General features: G+C 36.0%; 1 protein-coding gene across 7 annotated transcripts in view; it reads left to right on the top strand.

Annotated features, from left to right (window-relative positions):
* Positions 1-23,662, top strand: part of NBAS (neuroblastoma amplified sequence) — a 168,751-nt gene that overhangs the window by 125,118 nt on the left and 19,971 nt on the right. For 3 of the 7 annotated variants that reach the window (XM_021389494.1, XM_021389496.1, XM_021389495.1), the window contains exon 49: positions 16,690-16,829. In XM_021389494.1, the coding sequence (XP_021245169.1) occupies positions 16,690-16,829 (140 nt within the window). Of the gene's footprint in view, positions 1-1,926; positions 3,474-6,725; positions 6,743-14,293; positions 15,111-15,147; positions 15,221-16,689; positions 16,830-23,662 lie in introns of those variants that run through there. The other 4 variants (XR_002436333.1, XR_002436332.1, XM_021389497.1 and 1 more) reach the window with 4 other exon arrangements.

Raw genomic sequence — 23,662 nt, 5'->3', positions numbered from 1 at the left:
GAAATGCACTGCATGTGCTGCTGGCTAATGCTGCCCACCATGACCCCCTAGGCTCTCTCAGCAGAGCTGCTCCCCTGCCTAACGGTCCCCACTCGTGCTATGGCATGGGACAGTGCTGTCCCAGGTGCAAGACTTCACACGTATCTTTACTAAACTCTTGCAGACGCAATCTTCCAGCTGACTTAGGTCTCCCTGTGTAATACATTACTCACTTCTTTGTTCTGAAGTGGTGGATTTTCGGAATGATAGTTTTCAGCAGCAAAACACACATGGTTTTGGTGAGGAAAGGATTCTGTGCTGAATATAAGCAACACTGTTAACTCATGGCATAGAGAAGTTAATCACTTCTGTACTCTACACTTCTGCTGATAAGTAAGAAGATACTGCAATAAGCTATGTAGTAAAAAGCGTAAGTACTGTGCTAGTTAAACATTTCAAAGCTAATTGTATAATAATATGCATACAATGCTGTTATATAAAATTCTGTGTGTATGATATTTAGCTAAGTTCAAAAATAGTTTCTGTGCTTTGCAATAGTGAAAGCTGTACTTACATGTACATAAAAATTATTGTTTTTTCACTTCAATTTGTTCTGCAGAATGCAATCACGATATTCCTGTTGGAACATATTTTAAAATAATTCTAGTTTTCTTGTCAGTTCAAACTAAATGTGATGGATGTGATCCCTTTGCTTTGAATGAATATTTCGTGATAGGTAGCTAATCTGTGATTTAGACAAATTAGTTCATCTGTTTAGTAGTAGTAACTGAAGTTTGGAACTCTTCATTAATGCCCAAGAAAACAAGTGAATGATTCACTACATAATTTTTTTTTCTCATCTATTCAACTGATGTCAAACATTAGTCCACAAGTTGATGTTAGAAGAAAATGTGACCTTATTTGATTTGATTCGTTTATTCTGTGAATTAACAAACTGGAGGTAGGATATTGTTTTCTCTGTATTCTTGCTAGATACATTTTGCATTCCTTCATGATATGTTAGTAAAACTGCAGAACTCAGTAGTTAAATGAATGCTGAAATATCAAGAGAGAGAGTTATCCAGTTTTTTATTACACAGGTTAATGCTTCTGGTGTGATAACCTTCAAAAAGCATCCTTGTGAATGGGAAGTTTAAGTACAGTTCAAAAATTCTGTTAAATTTCTGGGTTATTCTTGGTAAACCAGTCAAATGTAGACATGCGGAATTACATCTTTTAGAAGCGTGCTGCTATGTCAGGTTTTTTTTGCTATGTGTAGGTATCTGTTTCATAGAATCATAATCACAGAATCATAGAATGGCCTGGGTTGAAAAGGTCCTCAAACATCATCAAGTTTCAACCCCTCTGCTGTGTGCAGGGTTGCCAACCACTAGACCAGGCTGCCCAGAGCCATGTCCAGCCTGGCCTTGAATGCCTCCAGGGATGGGGCATCCACAACCTCCTTGGGCAACCTGTTCCAGTGCATCACCACCCTCTGTGTGATAGACTTCCTCCTAACATCTAACCTAAACCTCCCCTGTCTCAGTTTAAAACCATTTCCCCTTGTCCTATCACTATCCACCCTCATCAACAATCGTTGCCCCTCCTGTTTTTACGCTCCCTTCAAGTATTGGAAGGCCACAATGTGGTCTCCCCAGATCCTTCTCTTCTCCAAGCTAAACAAGCCCAGTTCCCTCAACCTTTCTTCATAGTAGAGGTGCTGCAGCACCTCTAGTTTCTCTAATGTCACTTCACTTTTATTCATTTGGTCTCCTTTTCTCGTCCAGCAAAGCAGTAAAACACTTGATCACATTCATTAGAAAAATAAAAGGGTGGGGGAAATGGCTGAACGTTAATTTTAGCTAGTAGAGGAATGTGTTTAAAGGATTTGGTAATGAAGTTTACATTGTAAATGTTTCAAAAAAGTATTCATCATCTTTCTTTCAGACTGTTCTACCCATGCTTTCTTGGCATTTCTTGCATGTTTCTAGACGGTCCTCTTTTCCTCAACCATTCCCTGGTACAAAAAGGGATACTAAGTATTGTAAAGGATGAATGTGGATTCCTATTGAGTAAAGATAAGTAAAATGATATTGCGGTGTTCAATTACCAGAAAATGTGTGAAAGCCACCCTCAGAGTGTCTACTAATCCTCTTAGTCAGGCTTCGCATACATCAAAGAAGGCCTTAATATTTAATTATGCTCTAGGTGCTCTAAGTAGTGGTGCCACAAATCAATGTGCTTCTGGGAAACAGGCCAGCTCTTACAAAATTAAAAATGTACTTCATGGAAGCAGCTACCTATCAAACAGTCAGAAACACAGCAATTTCCAGTTCTCTAATGATAAGTTAACAAAATTAAAAATTCAGTGGTCCTCATTTTTCAAAGGCTTGAGAGTCTTTAATTCACATTCCAGTAGCAACCCACCCTCCTGGAGGGAGGAGGCATGCGTTGTTTTAATCCTCTTGATGAATTTTATCTGAGCTCTTCAGGTTCTGTAATTTTCTAGTTAACTGACGCATGAAAAATATGGGTCAGAATTCTGACTTTTTCATATGTTAGGAAAAAAATGTTGGGGGGAGAAACGTGGTTTAAGATGTTTACATCAAAGTTTAGCTTTATCCATCTAAGATGAGAAATTATTTATATTCCTATAATAATGACTTGCAGCGAGGTAAAATAACGACAAGTGCTGTGTGTGTACTTAGTCATTTGGTGCAGTGACCAGTTAGGGAGAATAAGTTACAGTTACAAGAGGTAGAGCTTTTCCCCAGGAAGTTGATGGCATTAGCAAACGCTCCTTAGGTAAAGCAAAGTGTTAGTTTAAGACAAGAAGTTAACAAGAGGGAAGCTTCTATAAGGCACACCTTGTCTTTAAAGGATTGTTTAATTATTATGCAAATTGAAAATGTAATTACTGTTTGCATGCTACTTAAATGCAAATAGCTTTGTCATTTAGCGAAGGTAATCTCATTTAGCCTTACCTTTCATATTATTATATTACTGGCATTTTTTTTCCATGATCTTGCAGGCTTGGAGAGCTACTGAGGACTAGGTGTTTTTAGAAATTGGAAACTATTTAGGATACAAATTTGCGATAGTAATTTTAGGACTCTTATCTCTTATTTTTAAAATGTAGCTTTGGAAAATTACTAGATTAATTTGTATTTCATGTGTACATTCCCAATCCTACCTTTGCCATTTACTGATATAGGCAATTTACGTATGTTAGATACAGTTTTTCTCAGCAACCTTTCTAATGTCTGCATTAACATAATGACTTCCTGAGAACGAGTATATGGCTGTCAAATTTCCTTTGTTTTTTTCTTGCTCTCTTCTCTAGTATATGAAAAATACGCATCTGTTTACATGGAACTGCATGACTTCATAGAGAAAAATTTCAATAGAAGTAGTGGATTTTCAACACTTACCCATTGCGCATGTACTTGCGTCAACTACATTTGAACACAAGTATACGGAAAGCAGCCTGAGATGTAAGAATTCCCAAGTCATTTTGCTGAAGGCATTTGTCAGCTTTCAGATAACTATGACCCGCGTTTAGCTTGATCTGGCAAAGTAGAGGTGAAAGAACAGTATCTGTTTAATCCTTAGCCATCTTTTATTTGTGTACATGCTTAATTAGGGGAAGAATTTATGATCCTATCATCTTTGAGTAAATTTATTAAGATGTTTATAATTCTAGAGACATGGTTTCTCTATTAAAAATACATAAAAATTAGGCGTAATAAATTAACTTCAAGTTTTGATTAATAATTTAAAACACTAATTTCCATTTCTTGAAGATGCAATTTTTCCATATGACAACATGTGAAATGTTTTTTGGGAACATAAACTGTAGTGTATGAGATTGATTAAATACTTCAGGATGCAAATGAATTGTTTTCCATTAACTGCACAAATAAAATGGGTAAGACAAAGTGAAGAGATAAACAGTATTATTTGAGTGAACGTGATGGTTTCCAATGAAAGCTTTGAATAGAATGATACTGGGGCTACTGTGGTTGCTTTAGAGGAGGATAAACAAGCTCTGGAGTTGGTTCATGTAGGATAATTCACTTTCTGTAATAGTTCTTTAGTAATGAAGATGTAAGTAGGAAATGGTTTAAATGTCACATGGTGTTCTTTTATCTCAGTTTCACAAAAATTAAGAGCTCATTAGTGACGTATTAGTTCTTACTATGTTGCAAAGAAATATGTGGGTGAACTGTAATGCAGCCGTATGTTGTCACTCGCTAAATTTGTGGCATTGAAGGCAGAAAATGCTGGCACAGTGGAAGGATTTTTGCCTCTTTGTGTTTTTATATGTCATCTTATTCTATGTTTTATAAGATAGCAAAATTCAGAAAATCGAAGCCCACTGCTCTACGTACTTTGCCACATTTTTTTTTCTGTTGCTTATTCAATCTAAGTAAACCATTCCAGTCCTGTTATCTCATCCAAAATGTTTTCTGTGACTGTTGTCCCCTCCATCTGATCCCACTGTGATATGTAGTATACCTCCTGAAATGAAATAATTGGAGAAGGAATGTGATATCTTTGTGAAAATTAATGGTACATATTTATGAATCCAAGCATCATAATTGCACTTTTGACTTCAGCTGTACATCAACTAGAAATCATGGATTTTCATTCAGTGAGTCTTATGTTCCTGTTTTGATGAGGCACTCCCCTAAAAGCATCAATTAATTTATGTAAGCAAAGAAGCAGTCATAAAATTATCAGAAATTCTACTCTTTACCATTTGATCCTAAACTTTTTTCTCGTGCTAGCAGATAAAGTTGTTCAGTGGTTTCCATTCAGAGATGTTAAAAGTCTTACGAAGTATGGACTGTAAAACCATTTCTCTTTAGGCCTTATTTTAGCAATATTTTAAATTAATATATTAATAACCCTTGATACCATGCTTTTTTTTTTGAACAGTCTTGTTCTGTCAAACATCTGGATGGCTGACTTTATTTAGGTCTGTTAACTGTCATCTCAGGAGCCCCTGTCAGCTATTCATTGAATAGTTCTTGATACGCATTTTTTGTAGTTCATATTCATTAGAAGTGTGAGACCGTTTTTTAAAAAAAGTAACTACTTCATATTTGTCCCCTTTCATAAATTATGTAAGCACTAATCCTTTCCGTTATTTAAAATGTAAATTTGTCTGACACCTTTGTAGCTAGTAGGGCTTTTTATGTAATAAATTCCAGTTTTGAGTAGGTATCTCCACAATATTCCACATTAATATGCCATTTGATGTTTTTTTTCCTTTACTTAGCATTATAAATCTAAATACATTGTTCCTGTTCCTGCACAAGAGCTTACCTATAACTGCAGTGACTGCTGTGTCAATGACTACATCAAACTGAAAAGCACCAATCGCACTGCTTACATAACTTCATCTTGTATGACAGTTTTATGGTGCTACCTAGTGTTTCAAATTAGTTTTATGGCTGTAACTGACTTACTCGTTTATTTAAATTTGTGCAGCTTAAATAATTTTCTGGTATCCGCCCACTTGTCACCTTAAGTGCTCTTGGTCCAAGTCATAAATATGGATAAATAATAGAGGAATCTTTCATTATCTATTTTTAAAAAAAAAGTACCGACTCCAACCTAATGTCGTATTTCTGTGTAAACAACCTGCTGTTCCTAAAGGCGGTGGGTGTTTTAGTTTATTGTGAGTTATTCTTTTTAAAAATATGTCTTTTAACTTGTTGGTTTAGCCTATATGCAGGACGGTATTTTGAAAGCGTTAATTTTGACAAGTTTTTGTTTACATGAAAACAGTTTTAACATAATTTTTCCTCTATCAGCAAGATTTACAGACTAATTTATCGAGTCAGAAGTTATACATACAGTTGAAAACTGAGAACTTGTGCATGCACTCCTTCTTAATGGTGGTGATAATCAGAAAATGTGAACTGAAGAGGCACTTGCATAATGGGGAGAGATGGCTGGTGCTAATTAAGCGGCTTAAATTTAACAGTAATATTTAAAGATAAGAATCTTGTTATTTTCAGACTATATCTCCTATCTATCACCTTTTATGTTTTAAAGGAAGAGTATACCTAGGTTATAAAGATAAAACAATGAGTAATAACTGGTGCATACAACTAAAATGACTTGCATCTTTTTAACTCCCTTATGTTACGTAGTTTTAGCCATGCTATACACAGACTCCGCTTTTTACATATTAACTGTCACCTAGTCAATGCATATTTTAAATCATACATATGTTAATCATGTCTCATTCAATGTTAGCTAGCTAGGTATATACATCTTCTCATAATTTTTTTCATTGTTCATCCATTTCTTTCTTTCTCTCTCAATATTTATGTACAGTTTTCAGAGGTTTTCTTTCTGCTGAAATGTATTTGCAGGTTAGGACACAGTCTCCTGCAGAATATAAATGAATGGATTTTATTTACTACACAAGTTATACATTCTTATGCGTTAGGCGATGCACTTCTGTTTACTGAATCTATGTGCAATTCATAGGAGTTAGTGATCTGCATATCAAACAGATAAGGAATTAAACAATATATAAATCAATTTGTCAGAAAAGAAGTTCCTGGTGTTTCTGATGTCTGACAGGGAAATGTGGATGAAGTGAAGATGTGTACATGAAATCCTGCATGCAGAAAAAATTGCACCCATTGACATTTGTTGATGGTTGCTGAATGTCAGACACCATTTTGTCAGACTACCTTACTCTTCTTCTGCAATCTGTCACACAGCAAGAAAATATAATGGGATATTGGTGGCAAGGTTCAGCCTCTACTGCCATACCACCAGCATCTGCTTCTGACATCATGGACCTACATAATAAAATAGGAGACGTTACTTTTGGAGCAGTCCTTATGGAAACACAAAGCAGAAGCAGTTTATAAGGTATCTAATTTCGACTCCATTTTACTTTTCAGTTCAAGGAAAAAGAATTAAAAGGCCTGTTTTTTTCTTTCCCTCAGTTGACAATCGTTACTAACAGCGTTTGAAATCATGGCCATTTCAGTGCTGACTTACTAATTAGAGTTCAATAGCATTGAATTCGGTTATATATGAGAGAAGTCAATGGAACCAGAGAGTGGATTGAATGCCTAAAATATTTTAGAACAAACAAACAAGGAGCTCCTCTGCTGTTCACTTTACGTGGGGTAAGATGTTTGACTCAGTCATACCGTTTACTAGATGATCTTGGTGGGCATATTGTTCAAATTAGCCCCCGACTGCTGAGAAAGGTGTTTGCACGTTAGTCTCTTCCATTAGTTCCTCAGTGTCTGTTTTGAAGCAGACAGTAACCGGTACTGTGATTGCAGAGCCGTGCAGTTGACCCTCAGCTGCTGAGCTAGGGCTTTGGATGAGATGGTCATACTGAAAGACTGGGGAGGTGAATGCAGGGAGAGCACACTGTCGCAGTGTTGCTAGTACATAAAGAGGTCAGTACAGGTTCAGATCAGGATCCAATCTAGCCTATTCTAAATACCACAGGGGCCAAAAAACAGACATGAAATAAGAAAAGGAAGCCTGCATTTGAAACTTAATCCAGTACTGTCCTCATCTCTGGGTATTCAGAGGAGGTTAATTATTACTAGGCAGAAGAAGCAGCTCTATGTGTTGACAAGCTCTAAACTGAAATATTACCCACAGTTAGGTGGAGGTTATTTACCAGGAAAATATATAACTGAAAGCTGTTGGCTTATTTACAAATTAAACTTGCTTACTGAAATCAAAAACTCAAGTGTTTTAGGAAGCATTCTTGCTTAAACAGATGATTTTAGTGCAAAATTATTGGATAAAATTATGCATAGAGGTTAGTGTATTGTTCATTAAAATGTTTCATATAGGTTAAGGAGAAAGAGTTGTAGGGACTTCCCTGTTTTTCCTCTTCTGAGAGATCTCTGAATTCCAGTGGCATGGAAAACAGATGACCAGTTTATTCTTTTTTAACCTTTTAACCTCTTCTATCTGACTACATACAAGGTATTCTCCTAACCCACCTTTAATCAGCTAGTGCAAACTGTTCATGCTCATGCTTGCAGCTGTGTTTCCTTGATTGCTCTTGCACATTGGTAGACAGGAAGGATGAGTAACATGGTGGATGATTCTTCACCTCTTACTGCTTTTCTCAGCCTGATTCTGTAGTCTCTGAAGATTTTGCTCTCAATCACAGACTAAAAGGTTTCTTTTTAAATAATGAAATGCTGATAGTGTGCTGGGGGGAGCATCACTTCTGGTTTTGCCCTTAAAACCATTTTCTGTTGCTTTGGGATACGAAGGTTTAGAATAAGATGTTTCAGTACGTGCTTGTTCTGTTTTACAGGTGTCTAGCATGATGGTTGGTAGGGGATGTCTTGCCTCTTCACCCTGAAGAAAGTAAGGAATAGCCTGTAAAAAGCTCCTCATCATACCTTTGCAGGGGCAGTAGTTGTCCGATTTCAGGAAGAGTTGTACACTTGTGCCCATTTTTAATGGCAATTTTTTACATTTGTTTTCATATTCATATACTTATATAATCCATATATGCATATACATATATATATTCATATGGCATATATATGTGTGTGTATTTATATATATATAAACACTTTTAAATATCTGTTCAACTTAGTTGGTAACTTCATGTCGTAGAATCATAGAATGGTTTGGGTTGGAAGGGATCTTAAAGAGCATCTGGTTCCAACCCCCTGCCATGGGCAAAGTTGCCAACCTCTAGATCAGGTTGCCCAGGGCCCTGTCCAGCCTGGCCTTGTACACCTCCAGGGATGGAGCATCCACAGCTTCTCTGACCAACCTGAGACATTCCAGCACCTCACCACCATCTGAGTAAAGAATTTCTGCCTAACATCTAATGTAAATTTCCATTCTTTTAGTTTAAAACGATTCCTCTTTGTCCTATCACTATCAGACTGTGTGAAAAGATGATCCCCCTCCTGCATATAAGGTCATTTTAAGTATTGGAAGGCCGCAGTGAGATCTCCTTGGAGCCTTCTCTTCTCTAAGCTAAACAAGCCCAGCACTTCCAACCTTTCTTCCTAGGAGAGGTGCTCCAGCCCTTTCATCATCTTCATGGCCCTCTTCTGGACCCGCTCCGCCAGCTTGGCATCCTTCCTGTACTGGTGGCTCCACACCTGGGTGCAGTACTTCAGATGGGGCCTCACAAGGGCAGAGGAGAACAACCACCTCGCTCTCCTGGCTGGCCTTCCTTCTTTCAGTGCAGCCCTGTATACGGTTGACCTTCCAGGCTGCCAGTACACACTGCTGGCTCATGTCTCACTTTTCTTCTGTCAGGACCCCCAAGTCCTTCTCCACGGGACTACTCTCAAGGAGTAGTTCTTTGTCTGTACACATACCTGGGATTGCCCTGACCCAAGTGCAACACTTTGCCTTTGGCCTTGTTGTATCTCATTAGGTTCATGTAGCCCCACTTTTCAAGATTGTCCAGGTCCCTTTGGATGGCATCCCTTCCTTCAATTTTATCAGTGGCACCACTTAGCTTGGTGTCAGCAAACTTGTTGAGAGTACATTGGATCCTGCTTTCTAGGTCAATGATAAAGATGCTAAACAGTGCCTGTCCCAAGACAGACTCCTGGTGGACCCAACTCATGATAGCCTCCACCTAGACATAGATCCATTGTCCACCTCCTTCTGACAGCAACTGTCCAAACTTCATTATCCACTGAATAGTCCGGCCTTCAAATACGTATCTGTCCAACTTAGAGATAAGGATGTCCTTTTTAACAAGTTTTTAACTTTGCAACCTTGTTGATTTACCTGTTTAGACTATAATGTCTCTAAGGTAGGTCTGTTCTTCTGTTGTTGTTGTCAACAATACAGAGATGCTAATCATTACAGAATTCTACCAAGTTGTTATCAGTCAGTGCTTATAAATCGTATTAAGTCCTGCCTAATGATTGGAAGCAAGCTGTAGCATCACCATTTCTGATCTTGAATCCAAGTAAAATCTTTTATGTCAGATCTGCTTATTATCTTGAAATGCAGTATAGATTAAGTCTCTACCTCTTGAGCCTGTAGTGGAGTGCATAAATAAAAACTTAATGCATTTTACAAGGGAGTCCAAACAAATTGAGAATATATTGTAGCAGTAAGGGACTACTCAAATGCATGTTTATCGTTTCTGTTTTTAATCCCATATTAATTCAAACATAGACTGCAGTGATGAACATGAATGTATTTTGAGATATTTACAATCTGGTAGATGTAGTAAATGAACTTTATAGTCATGTAAATCAGTAGGTAGTTAGTTGTGGCTCTTGGAAACCACGAATATCTTTGCTTTTAATCCAGGGATTTGGTTTTAAGTATGAATGTAGCTTTTCTCCATATACCAGTACTTATAATGAAGGAAAATATTTTTCTGATTTTTACAGCTCAATTCTTAGGTTACAAACACCCTTATCAATTACTTCTTTAGAAAGTTAGTACTGAATAAAATCTATTGATGAAAACCATAGCTTTGTCATGCTTAAGGAGAAAAAAATGTAATATACTGAACAGAATTTGTTGGGAAGAATGAGGTGGAGGTATGTCTGCTTCAGTTTTCCTGTTCACTGTTCTCGTATGTAAACAGGCAGCATCTTTTGTTTTAACTTGTGGAAGAAGTGGATTGGATTGAGTGATTGTTTGGTGGTTCTTTTTATTAGCACTTCCATTTTCTTAAACAAAACAGTCCTTAGGTCACCAGCCAGGTTGGTTGGTGCAGTTCAAATAATACAGTTTAAGCAATAAAGCACTTTACAACTCTATCAGATGTCTGTCCTTTAGGATTAGGAGAACGATATATAGCAGATAGTTATGCCTCTGGGACACAATTTAGATACAGCAACATAGCACTATTGCTGTAAATACTGATTTAAACTAACTTCAATTTCAAGAGTGAGATAATGTACTGAACTAAACAACTGAACCTGTGGACTGCCATGCCAGTAGTTATCTTTATCAGTCATGTGTGATGTCCCACGGCTTTATTTAACCTTATCATTCTTCAGTGTATCATCATAAGTTTCTTAAAGCTGGTAGAACTAACTTTTGAGGTAACTTTTCATATTTACAGTCTTTCATGTGTGCCATGCGTAACGAATCTCTACAAAGCAATAGTAAATCTGTGGAAAAAGATGAAGCAAAACTTTGTTGAAGGGGGCAAAAGTTTCAACATTGGACATCTGATACATTGAATCTGTAAGGGAAGAAAGCTAGATAAATCTTCGGAAGACTTTCCTCGGGTAGAATATGTCAGTGTTTTTAGAGGAGGTATTTCAAGTGCACAACTTTCTTTTTTCCCAATACTGGATATAAGAAATGTGCATTCCAGGATTACTTAGTATGCCTGAAGTCAGATAAAGGGTATGTTTTTCTGCAGGTTATCTGCTGAAGAAGAGACTACAAGTACCTCAACCGTCATAGTCCTCTTTTTTATTTTTTGTAGCAGTAAAAGCACTCATACCCATATACTCCACATTCTATGTATAAAACAAAGTGTTTTAAAAGCTTGTTGGAAGCTTCTCTGATAAAATGTCCTACTAGCAGAGTGATATCAAAACTAGGATATTGTGGCCAGCTGCTTGATAAATAACTGAACTCCAGCAAAAAAAAAAAAAAAAGATATATATATATATAATCATCATGAAGCGCTTTCTTACAGTTTGCAGATTGGAGTAAGTTGAAGACTTTCCTTTTGGGAGAATGGATGATTGTACATACACTATCTTAAATCTCATGAATCTGCTACTAATAATAAAACCGTAACCACGTGAGGAAAAATAGTGGTTTTAATGGCTAAAGCTACATAACTCTATGTGGTGTAGTGTGTGAGTATGAGCAGAGATGCAAAAAATAATAGAATTGTAGAATATCTTGGATTGGATAGGACCTTAAAGAGCATCCAGTACTGACCCCCTGCCATGGGCATCGTTGCCAGCCACTACATCATGCTGCCCAGGGCCCATCCAACCAGGTGTTGTATGCTTTCTGGTATGGATCATTAACAAGTTCTTTGGGCAGCCTGCCTTTGGGCAGCCTCACCACTTTGAGTGAAGAATTTTCTCCTAACATCTAACCTAAATCTCCTCTCATTAAGTTTAAAACCATTCCCACTTGTCCTAGCACTATATTATCTTGTAAAAAGTCGGTCTGGTAGATCTAGTGCCATTTCAAACAGTGATTGCATATTCTGTGTTGTGTATACAGCCTGTATTTTCCTTTGTTAATTTCCTGATTTTTTTAAAGAAATATTAGCACTATGCAGATGTTTGTTTTCTTGATTTTAAGCATATGTAGTCCCTTGTTAATTGTGACATTCTGTATTTCAATTCTTTAACATGAGGCTCAATTTTATTTAATTTGTATTTTTTTTTATAAGGCATCATGAGCATTGTTTCTAAAATTAATTCTCCTAATTGACTTTTCCTTTGTGGAGAATATTTGTGCAGTCTTTTAAAAACATAAAGCCAGCTGTGTTACATTGCCGAAGAGAAGGCACAAAACTAGGGGAAGTCAAGGCAGTAATGGAAAAATCTGTTGCTAAAACTGAAAATCCTGCTTTCCTTTTCCACTTGTTTCTCTTTTACATTCTTTATGGATTATCTGAATTTCAAGTGTACTCTTTGCTACCTTGCTGTAGGCATCATTAATCTGTTTAGTGACAGATTCTTCTTTCCAGGCCTTTGTACTACAAGGGGTCTGAGCCTTTCATGGCAGGTTATCTGTATGTAACCTTTGAATGTTTTAGATTTTTTAATTGAAAAGTCAGGGGGTAAGATTTATAGTGTACTATTACCATGGTTTTGAAAATGACTATACTGCTAGAAATGCAGTGCGTTGTTGTGTTACAGGCTTTAGAGTCATCTGAATTGCTCATTCAGAGTCACTGAAAAGAGAACGTTCAGGTTAAATGGAATTTTTAATATCTCTACTGTTTTGCTGTGCTATTACAAGGTGACAGGCTTAACTGTAACCTTGGCAACTCCATTTCAGCTAGCTTTTGCTCTTTTTAAGATGAAATTTCTGCCTTTTAACACAGAGCATGCTCTCTCAGTTGTGTAAAGTGGCTGCTTCCTCAGTTGTGTCTGTGTATATACGTAGCTTGCTCCAAAAATAATGCCTCCTATTTATTACCATGGAAATTACAACAGCTACAAAGAGCACAATGATGCTATTTAATAGAGGAAATTCTCAGCTACAGAACACTGTTTTTCAGCACAGTCACCACCGTTAGCTATGCATTTTTGCCAGTGATGAACAAGAGCCTGCATGCTGCTCTTGTAAGAATCAGCACCAGTGGAGGTGACCGCTGTCACTGCCGCCACTGCTGAAACTCACCACCCACCACTTCACTGTGCTCACATCCACTGTCTGGTCTCCGTAAATGTTCAGTTAAGTGTTGATGAATGTTAATGGACGCCATTTTTTCTGCATGGAAGCATTCACTGACACAGCTTTGCTTCATCCACGCTTCTATGTCAGACTGCCCCTCTGTCACATGACAACAAAATGTAATGGATTATTGGTGAGAAGGTTCTACCTCTGCTTCCATACCACCAACATCCATCTCTGAGGTCCTGGGTCAACATAATAAAATAGGAGGCATTACTTTCAGAGCAGCCCACATATATATGTATTTTTATGTAATCTAGTTGTGTAAAAAAAGCCAACACTCATTTCAGTGCATTGTTTCAAAATCTTGTTTTCTTGTAGCAAGGAACTGTCTGCTTTTGTGGTTTGATTGTAACTTTTATTACTGGAGAACCTTAAGGAAAGAATTAAGAGACTGTTTAAGATATCCTGTCATTCAAAGTTGAAAATTATGTGGAAAATATTTAGGGGAAGTGTCTTGATTTACTTTATCGCTGATGATGTCTGTGCTTTAATGTTTTATTGTTTTCTGCGTTTCTGGTACATAGGTTGGTCTCCTGCTTACTAGGATTTTTCTAGCCATTCTGGTGGGTACATCTCATAGATTTCAATAATCTTGATTGTAAAGGCTTTCAAACAAATTAAATACAGCTGCTTTAGAAAAGGTATAATTGGCATGCAATATGAAATGTGTTCACAGTCATTGCAGAATTAGCAAGTATTTGATTGATGCTTTCAATTAAGGAATACTTTTGAAAACTATTCCGTACATATTTGGCTGTGTGAAATTGTTGCATATGCTCATGCATTCTTGATGTTAGAACTTAGATTTACAACTGTATCCTAGCTTTTCTTTTACAAGAAAAAAAAAGTCTATTTATTAATAATCACTTTGTCAAATGAGTGAAATCATGCCTAAAACTTCCTTTAAATGCAGATGTATGTGGAGTATAGGAGTGACTAATATGTGCAGCAGAAGCACAACATGCTGTAAAGAAGGGCGAAACAAAACTGAGGCACAGAAGGAAGGAGGAATGGGAAGTTCTAGGTAGGCTAGAGCTAGTCTTTTTTGTTTTTGAAGATAAGCATAATTGTCATCTGTCCTTCAGTACTTAAATACTTTTGTTTTTACTCTTCCATTAACTTCATTTCCTTTATCCTCAGTGCTGCATTCTTGATCACATTCAATCTTTAAGTACACACACTTGCTGCTCCCTGTGTTGCTGCCTTCTAAATCTTACCTGGTTCGCAGTAGATGGAAGTGATGTGCATTTAAAGCATCATATGAAAAGTGAATTTTGAATAGTTCTTTCTTAAAGTGAACATTCTACAGTGTTTTAGTTTTAATTACTGTAAGTGAGAAATGTAGGTGCCTCTAAAGAAGCCAATATAGGATAAAGTGTTTGAGAAATGCACACCATGTTTGAGAATAGGTTCGTTTTTCTCATTTGCTTTGATCACATTAATATTTGTTGTTCTAAGCAATTGTGTTGCAAGGATCCAGCTGTCCAAAACACTATATTATAGTGTTACATTTTTGATGAGGTTAATCTAAACTAGTTCATAAAGATGTAGTGTTATGCCAAATGATGAGAATTCAGTTCATGTTGAATCGGATATGTAATCTACTATGATCCATTTCTGTGACAGTTCATCTCATCTTTTAGTACTGATACTATCATTGTAGAGATTTAATGTTCAGTCTGTGTTCTGAAGTAGCATGTTACTTGCTCAAATATCCTAAAATGTGCTCAGTGGACCATTTCTAATGCTATCTCTTTGATCTAAAAGCTTAGAGCTACTTGTCTGAAAAAAGGAATTTGAGGACACATGAAGCCATGTGAGAGATTCTATTGTCTAGTTAGTAAGTAATTTGCTAAATTGCTAAATATTTTTATCCTTTGAGATTAGGATGTCTTACATCCCTTTTACCCTTTCCTGTTCTCCTTTCTCTTTCCAGCCTTGTGATTTAAATATTGAATATAGTTATATTTCACCTGAGGAAGTACAGATGGAATTTAGGGATACTATTAGTGGGTAATATATGTCTGCTGTCTAAAACATTTCAGTATGCAGTACTTTCAGACATACCCTGGAGAAAGAAGTAAAGTTTTCAATACTAAATATTTTAAAGTCATAAGTTTATGTAGGCAACTCAATAAATGCATCAGTAATCTTTGTTTTCCAACCTCTTTTGAAGAACTTGTCCTTGATATATCAGAGTCACTTTGAGAAGATGGGAATAAAAACTTTAATCTTTTAAAGAAGCTGTAGAACTAAGGAAAACTTCATCCATGTTTGAAGTCTTAGAAATACTTGGGCTAAAACAAAAGTTTTAACATTTAATGCTATGTATCTGCAGCTGAATTATAAGATAAAACTGAAGTGGTTTATATCCTGAAAGTTTTCAAAGTTTGAAGGAAAAAATCAGTGTTAGAATGTATTAATAGCGGAAAGAAAGCAACCTTGCTACTGTAACAAAATATTTTTAAACTATAAGAACTTATGTGTGTCAGGCAGACAATAGCTGTTCCATTTGTGAAAGCCACAAAGGTGTGATACCCAATCTTTGAAATATAAGCTGCTTCTCATTTAGTAGCAAGTTAGTTCTCATTTACAGCAACCTTTCTTCAACACTCAGACCTTTTACCTTGCACTTTTCTTTTTCCATGCAAACTGCAGGCAGTAATTATCTGTAATAGAACCCGTTATCAGCTGAAGAGAATTCCAATTCTGACAGCAGCTGCATATTTTGAACATAGAGGGACACTTTTCCTGAGACAGAGTTGTCTGGAGGCTGGGTGATGGGGTTTTTGTATTTCTTAAGCTTAAATACCTATACAGATAAATACTGCAGTGCTTGTCAGCAACAGTTCATTGAGAGAATGAATTTAAAATAATCTTCAAATACTCTTTCTTCTTAGTGTAAAGATTAGATGATGCAAACTCGAATAAAACCACTGAATTCTCACAGATACGTGAGAGTAATATATATTACAGAAGTACTGGACATGCATGTTACATAAAACTATGTGTATATATAGAGAGAAAAAGGAAATTTAGGGAATTTTTTTTACAGAGATGTAAGACTCTCAGAACTAATCAATGAAACTACTTTAGAAGTATGTTATTTTAAGAATGTATGCCTGAGGCGTTTCCCATTGTTTATTTGCTTTCCTGTTTTACTTGCATGTAACTGAAAATGAGAGGTAAGAAAATGGCTTTCTGGGAGGACTTCACTGGTTTTGTTCCTGCACTGTTTTACAACGTTGATGTCCCTCACAGATAGCTTGTTGCTTTAAAATCCTTGATTTTAAAATGTTTTTCTTTCAGATAGAGATAACGGATATTGAAAGTGAAGAAAAAAGGTGTGATCTCTTCCTTAGACTTCTGGAATCTAGTCACAGACCATCTGAGTTGCAGCACTTGGTTTTACTCCTTCAAGCTTGGCCACCTATGGAAATGAGCAGCAGGTGAGCATTTCTTCAGACAGAAGAAGTTCTAAATTTTGTTGCGTGGTAATACTGTGTAGCTTTCAGTCAGTGAATTCAAAAATTGTTAAGAGGAGTATGACCCTTTGTAATAACATTTTTGGGAAAAATTGATGGTTTATTTAAAGCAGAATTGAATCAGTTTCTAGTAGAAAGCGTATAGTGTGCGTCATAGGGGAACAGAATAATTTTATTGCCTGAACTATTGCGCTGGAGATTTCTTCAAGTACTTGAACTTAGATTTGCATATTTTACTTTTGACTGTACATAGAACATCCATGAAAAAGAACGTGAGGTTCAGAATCTTTCTTCTACTCAAAGTAGAAAGTCTACAGAAAAGTTCTGAAAACTAATGTTCAGATGTGGCAGATAGGCTGTAGAATATCTGTGAGGATAATGATACCAAGCAATGGTACCATCTCTCTTTTCTTTATTTGTTATCTGTTACTTTCTGAAAAAGATATCCATAAGTAAAGAATTTATACGAGGACAGACATAGCTGGAAGATACTAACGCAGCAATTCAAATGATAATTATTTGAAATTTCAGCACTGCACCTATCAGAATGGGTATTTATTAAAAGAGTTCATTTGAAACATCTAGGCTGTAATTTTTGCTGCTCTGTTTTATAACTGATGCTGACTTCTAATATACAAGGATTTGTACAATTCTGTGTTAAGATGTAGAGGCAACAGTCAAATATATCCTTCAAGGAGACCACTAATAGTAGTATACTTCTTGTCAGCATGATGTGCCATGTTTCACCTGGCCATAGTTAGATTAGAGACATGAAATGATGCTTTCTTTAGATAACTTTGGGGCATCAGTTGCATCCTGTTTCAATGTGAATTACCTTCCTCAAAGTGTTTATATGCATTGATTTATCAGAAAAGTTCGGACTTACCTGTTTATGAATGGTAATTCTTTTGTGTACTTGGAGAGAACTTGTCCATTAGAAACTAATCTGGAAAGGTTACTCACCATCAAGCCTGCATTTTGTTTGCAATTTCTGGATGATAATTTTGATAAATCATTTATGACAGTTTTATGAGCTAAAACTTTTCTTTTGCATTGCACTGAAAATTACTAGGACTGCTGCATATCTGTCACAAGTTCATATCCCAGCTTTCCTTCTTAGTTTTATTGTAATTGTAATTGAAAAATTTGATGCCTCACACTATATAGGATCAGTCAAACTTTGTTCAGTAGTGAACAGAAAGAATGAATATTTATAAAAGGAGAACTTTTATGAATAGATGTTCTTGTCTACTGTTCTGTAGCAGAAGAAATTAAAAATTATTTACTTTTATCTCCCAGTTGGTGTTCTGTTCCTTCAGGCTCTCTTCCTCAAGTGAAGAAGAGAAAACAAAATAATGATTAAATATCATTTGTATTCACAACTAACAGTGGATTAAATATTTAGGGGTGGGATACATCTTAGTTCCAAGATCTGTGAAGTCTGAACATTGGTACAAAATACTTAGAACACCTGTATAGTAATTTAGGTTCTTAAGAAGTTAGTATTGCTCTTAGAGGTTTAGTCACAGTTTTGACATAAAGAAATCAGTGTAGCTAAGATAAGATGCAAGAGAGCAGGAAAAATAAACTCATAAAGTAATACATGTGATATTCTGTGATTTTCATGCTATTAACAACAGTTGAGGTCAGAAGGGATCCCTGAAAGTTCCTCCCCTCCTCTTCTCAAAGCAAGGTCAGCTAGAGCAGGCTACCTAAGGCCACTGCTTTATTGGAGTCTTGAAAATCTCTAAGACAAACTTGCCAAGGGTGCACTCTGTTCCATTACCATCCTGATCTTCCATTAAAAATTTTGAGTACTGGACCCAGTACTAATCTCTGGGGTGCACTGCTGGTCACTAGTCTCCAAAAAGGACTTGTGCTACTGTTAACAACCAGGTTTTGAGTCTGCTTCACTGTCTAATTATCTAGCCCATGCTTCATCAGTTTGCCCATGAAGATATGGGAGACAGTGTTGAAACACTGATAAATATAGGTGTGTAATGTCAACTGCCATCCACCAAACCAGTCATTTAATTGTAGAAGGCTATCAGGTTGTTCAGGCATGATTGCCCTTTTTTAAGTTAATGCTGACTAATCTCAGTCGTCTTTGTGTCCTTCATATGTTTGGAAATGCTTCTAGGAAGACATATTTCATCTCCTTCCCAAGTATCAGTGTGAGAGTGATTGGCCTGTGTCTCAGCAGTTTTAAGGTACCAACTGCAAAGTTTGCGCTGCAATTAGATTTTTTTTTTTATTTTTGCCTTTGACATAATTTATTATCACTAAAACTCCAATGTCTTAACTACTTTTACTTTGCCAGGAGGCACTGGAAATCCTTCTGGAGAAGTTGTCCCCTTCTCTTTCACTAGTTGTAGCCACTAGTAGTAGCGCAGTAGTCATTTCATGGAGAATCTTTGACTCATGATTCCATAATGTGATTTACATGCAGAAGTTACAGTTCACATTCATTACATACAAGGAAAGAAAGACTAGTTCAGATTTTCGAGATTTCCTCAAGTTTACCTGAAACTCCAGTCAACCAAAAATTAAAACAAATTTGATTAGGGAGCAAGCAATTATGTTAATACTATCAGAAACAAATTTGTTTTTGTTTTTGTTTTTTTTTTCAAGGTGGGATGCCCAGGATGTGGTTACCACTATTGTTTCATTCTTTAGTTCTTTCTGTTTGCTTGAGGGATGGGAAAGACCTTGCAATCCGTTTTCTTCATTGTCTTAGCATTATTTTGCTTGGGAAGAAGAGAATTGAGGTTGCATGTTTAAAAAGTAACTGATTTAGTTTTCTTGCTCACTCCCCATTTTCAATGCTGTTCTTTTCTCAGTAGGAATATTGCATCTCTAGTTTCTTTATTCTTTATTTGATTGTTTTCTGGTAATTTAATGGTTGTTCGGTTTTCTCTCTCCTGCTAGAAATTGTCCCAGTAGAAAAAATGTATCAAAGGTGGAACGTTTTGCTCTCCCCTGGGTCTCTGTGCCTGTATTCCCATCACTTTCCTCTTATCATCTCTTTTGTTTCTACCAATAAGACTATGTGCTTTATAAATCCTGTATCAGCAGGAATATGTACTGACTTGAAAATTCTTCTCTCTAGCTCAGTACTAGTGTTTTAAAAAGCACATTTTTAATAGCAGTAAAAGTAATCATAGCTGTAAGTAAGTATCTTTTTCCTCCAATTAGTTCTGTAGGCTCAGTCAGGTATGTTTTGGAAGTTTGTTTTGGGGGGGGTGGGGGGGGTGTAAAAATGTTAAAACAATACATACATTACAAGGATTTAACCTAAAGCTAAATTTAAGCTTCAAAATATTTTTAAGTATAAAATGTATTTTTTTCTACAGTAATAATATATTTGGTGTGCAGAAACATTTTCAGACTGATCTTTGTCTTTTGTAATTGATGTGCCGTCATCAAAATGAATTTGAGAGAACTTAAAACCTTAGCCGTTAATAATGCTCCAGAAATGATGTACTGTTCCCATTCTACCCTCAGTCCTACTGCCTGAAGTTTGATTGGTTTTCAGAAGTCAGACACAACTCTCTTAAGTATCCTGCAGTGTAAGAGAGTAATCATTTTATAAGCTCTTGTCAAATAGATAGGTCTTTGTAACTGCCTCTTGTTATACTCTGCTGGGGATAATTTACATTTCAATTTAATTATTTTGAATTTTATTAATTTTAATTATTTTACTTCATAAGTGCTGGAATAATTCATGCCAGACAAGAATCAGAGGCTGTGTTGTAGATATGCAGCCCACCAGTAATAAAAAAATGAAATAAGCAAAAGAAAACAGTAACAATAGCAACAACAAAACCTTTGCTACTTTCTGCCACCTTTATCTGAACCTTCTCTCCTCCTGTTGTCAGTGACAATCATTATTATGTGCTCATGTCTGCATCTTTGGTAAGACTGCCACCAATCTCTGTTCTTCTCTGGTGTCTTTTCATCTTGCATTATTCGTACTTCTCTCTTTTATCTCTGTTGCATATTTCGTGTAAATAGCATTCAAGTATCTTTACCAGTATAGGTTTTATTTATTTTTTTTAATGTTCCTGCACACGCGTTTCTGAAAAACCAACCTTGGTCACTCAGTTGAAGTAAAACAGGAGCTTTTAGATGAATGAATGGGTTTTTCAACAGTACCATTTTTTTAAATCAAGTTGCATTAAGAAATTGTTAAGCAGAGAAGGGAACTGAAAGCAATTATGCTAATTGTTTAGACCTATGTATTAGAATCTTTTTTTGGTCTTACCTATTTGTTCCTTGTCTGCATCAGAAGAAAACCATTGTTGCTAACTGATTGTTTATTGCAGATGTAATGATATGTGTATGGACTGGGGTATTCTAAGTCTGAGTCATCAGAATTCTTAAAATTTTGGTTTTCAACTAACAGGAAATCTCTTATAATTGAATATAAAATTGAAAAATAAAACTTAAGTTTTATAAAGGCTCAGAAGGATAGAGAAGTAAAAGAACTGAAGTTTGGGTGTTTTTAGCAGCCTTTTCACTTTTTCGATAGAAAATGTCTTCTCTAAGAAAGATCAGTCTTTGTCACTCTAACAAAAGAATACTCTTCATCTACATATATTGTTCTTGTCATATCATAATGTGCCATGTTGACTGAGGAACCAGTGGAGATGGCTCAGTTGTTCAGTCAGCACTTTTAAAAATATTAATATTTAACATCACGCAATGCGTACATGCTTTACTGCCTCAGCATCTCATACTCAGAAGTCATTTTAAGCACTTCATAGAGTCTTGGGAAAAAAAATGGAAAAAGAAAAAAATATAAAGTTTAACAGTACCTGAAGCTCTGCCTGGGCCTTTGGAATGCCTACATTCAAAAAGCATTTTTTATATTTGTTTTAAATATTAATAAGAAACCAAAAAAAGAACTGATTTTAGGGGAGTCAGTAGCTTAGTGCACTTTTTTTTTTTTTTAACTTAATGGAATGTTTCCCTCTAAAGACATTTTTGGTTTGGTACAAAAAAAAAAGCCATCACTACAAGTTTGTGAAATAAATCTCAGTGTGGAAATAGTAATTAATTTGTTATTTTAACTGTAGTTGAACAAAGGTAACACTCAGAAAAGAAAACTGAATTCTACCTGTATGAGTCAGATTTTCGTTGACTGAATCTTTCTTTTATGTAGAAGTGGCAGATGATGTCTATTTATTAATAGTATTCAAAATAATTATAAGAAAAATAATTTTTTTCAGAAAGTATAATTGTTTGTCAGAAAAGCTTTTATATTTGTATAAATTTTGTAGAAATATATATTTATGTCTGATGCTTGACTTAAGGCTTGTCATATACAGGTTTTATTTATGGTGTGCATCTTTCTGGTTATTTCTAACTTTTCTAACTGTTCTCTCTCTTTCTAACTATTTCTAACTGTGCTTTCAAGTGTGATTTCTGTTTTCTGTTTCTAATGGAAAATTCTTTCTTAATGTACTCTGGAGGCAGCAGCTATAAAAATGGAAATTCATGATGACTCTCCATGCCTTTAAGCAAGAGATGGATCACATAGCAAGAGCTATTAATTTAGCCAGTGGCAAAGATGGAGTTGCGCTTTTTTTCTTCTCCTGACCTTATTGGGGGTTCATAGATCAAATGCATCATGTTTTGCTTGTCAAATAAGTTGGCTTCTTTGGGTGCAACCCTTCGGGTTGGAAGAGAGGAGGAGAGGAGCTGTGCCGCTTCCAGCCAGACTCATGGCAGCAGTTTGTTCAGTGACTGTGACTGATGGAAAAGCTCAATTAAGTTGTCAAAAAGAATAAAAATAATGACTTCCATTTAGTTTGCATTCAGAGTTAAGCGCTTCTAGCATCTCTGTCTGGGTTTGGTGTTAGAATATAATGACAGCTTCATGTGGATCTGTGTTTTTTTGTTTTTTTTTTTTTAAATATATATGAAATAGTAGGTATCAGTAGTTGTCCTCTCCTGAACTGTCAGACCTATTCCTTGGTATGTGTTAGCAACTAATTCTTTTAACAGACTCAATTTGCTGCTATATTTATTATGTTACTTTCAACAATTGCTGCTAAACAATACCATTGAAAAGCAGCACTTTCAAAGCACTTTACTGCTCTTTTCCACTTGTGCTGCACAAGTATCTCAATTTACTGTGAACTGTAAGACTAACCTGTCAGATTTGCTCCTTCCCTGATTTTTTTTTCCTCTTGAAAACAAAATAAAAAAAAATCTCAATTCCTTGGTTAAATGATTAATGACCAGAGATTGACAGGGTGATTTTTAAACCACCTTTTATGCGTTCCGAACTTCATGAATGAAGCACAAATGAACATAGTGGTTGTGTTACTGTGGCTTTATACAGTCTCAGTCTACACTGCTGTGCATGGATTTAGTCTGTTTTAGTGATGCATTGAAATGGATTAATAAAATTATTTCATGTTAGCAAAATGACAATGTGGGTGCATTCCTTCATGCTCTCATTTAAAAGCTTCAGTCTGCCACTCTTTTCTGTCAGTGCATCCAGTCCTAGCAGGTACACCTGTCACTGCCAAAAGTAGCCAAACATCTCTGTGATCTAGCAAATCGCAGCTGTAGGCCAAGAAATACATCAGCAATTAAACTTACAGTAAATGTTGCCTCTACCAGCGTGCATGATAAATTGTAGATGTCTCTAATGTCTGCTTTCGGTTTAAGGCTGACTGTGAAACAGTGGTACTGAATGAGATTGTGTTCGGTTTTGGGTCCCTCAGTAGGATATTAAAAAAGAATATTGAGTTGCTTGAGCATGTGCAAAGAGTAATGAAGCAATG

Source organism: Numida meleagris, chromosome 3 (assembly GCF_002078875.1).
Source record: "Numida meleagris isolate 19003 breed g44 Domestic line chromosome 3, NumMel1.0, whole genome shotgun sequence".
NCBI lineage: Eukaryota > Metazoa > Chordata > Aves > Galliformes > Numididae > Numida > Numida meleagris.
The sequence above is the reverse complement of the archived record's forward strand: the minus strand, read 5'-3'. Positions and strand labels throughout refer to the sequence as shown.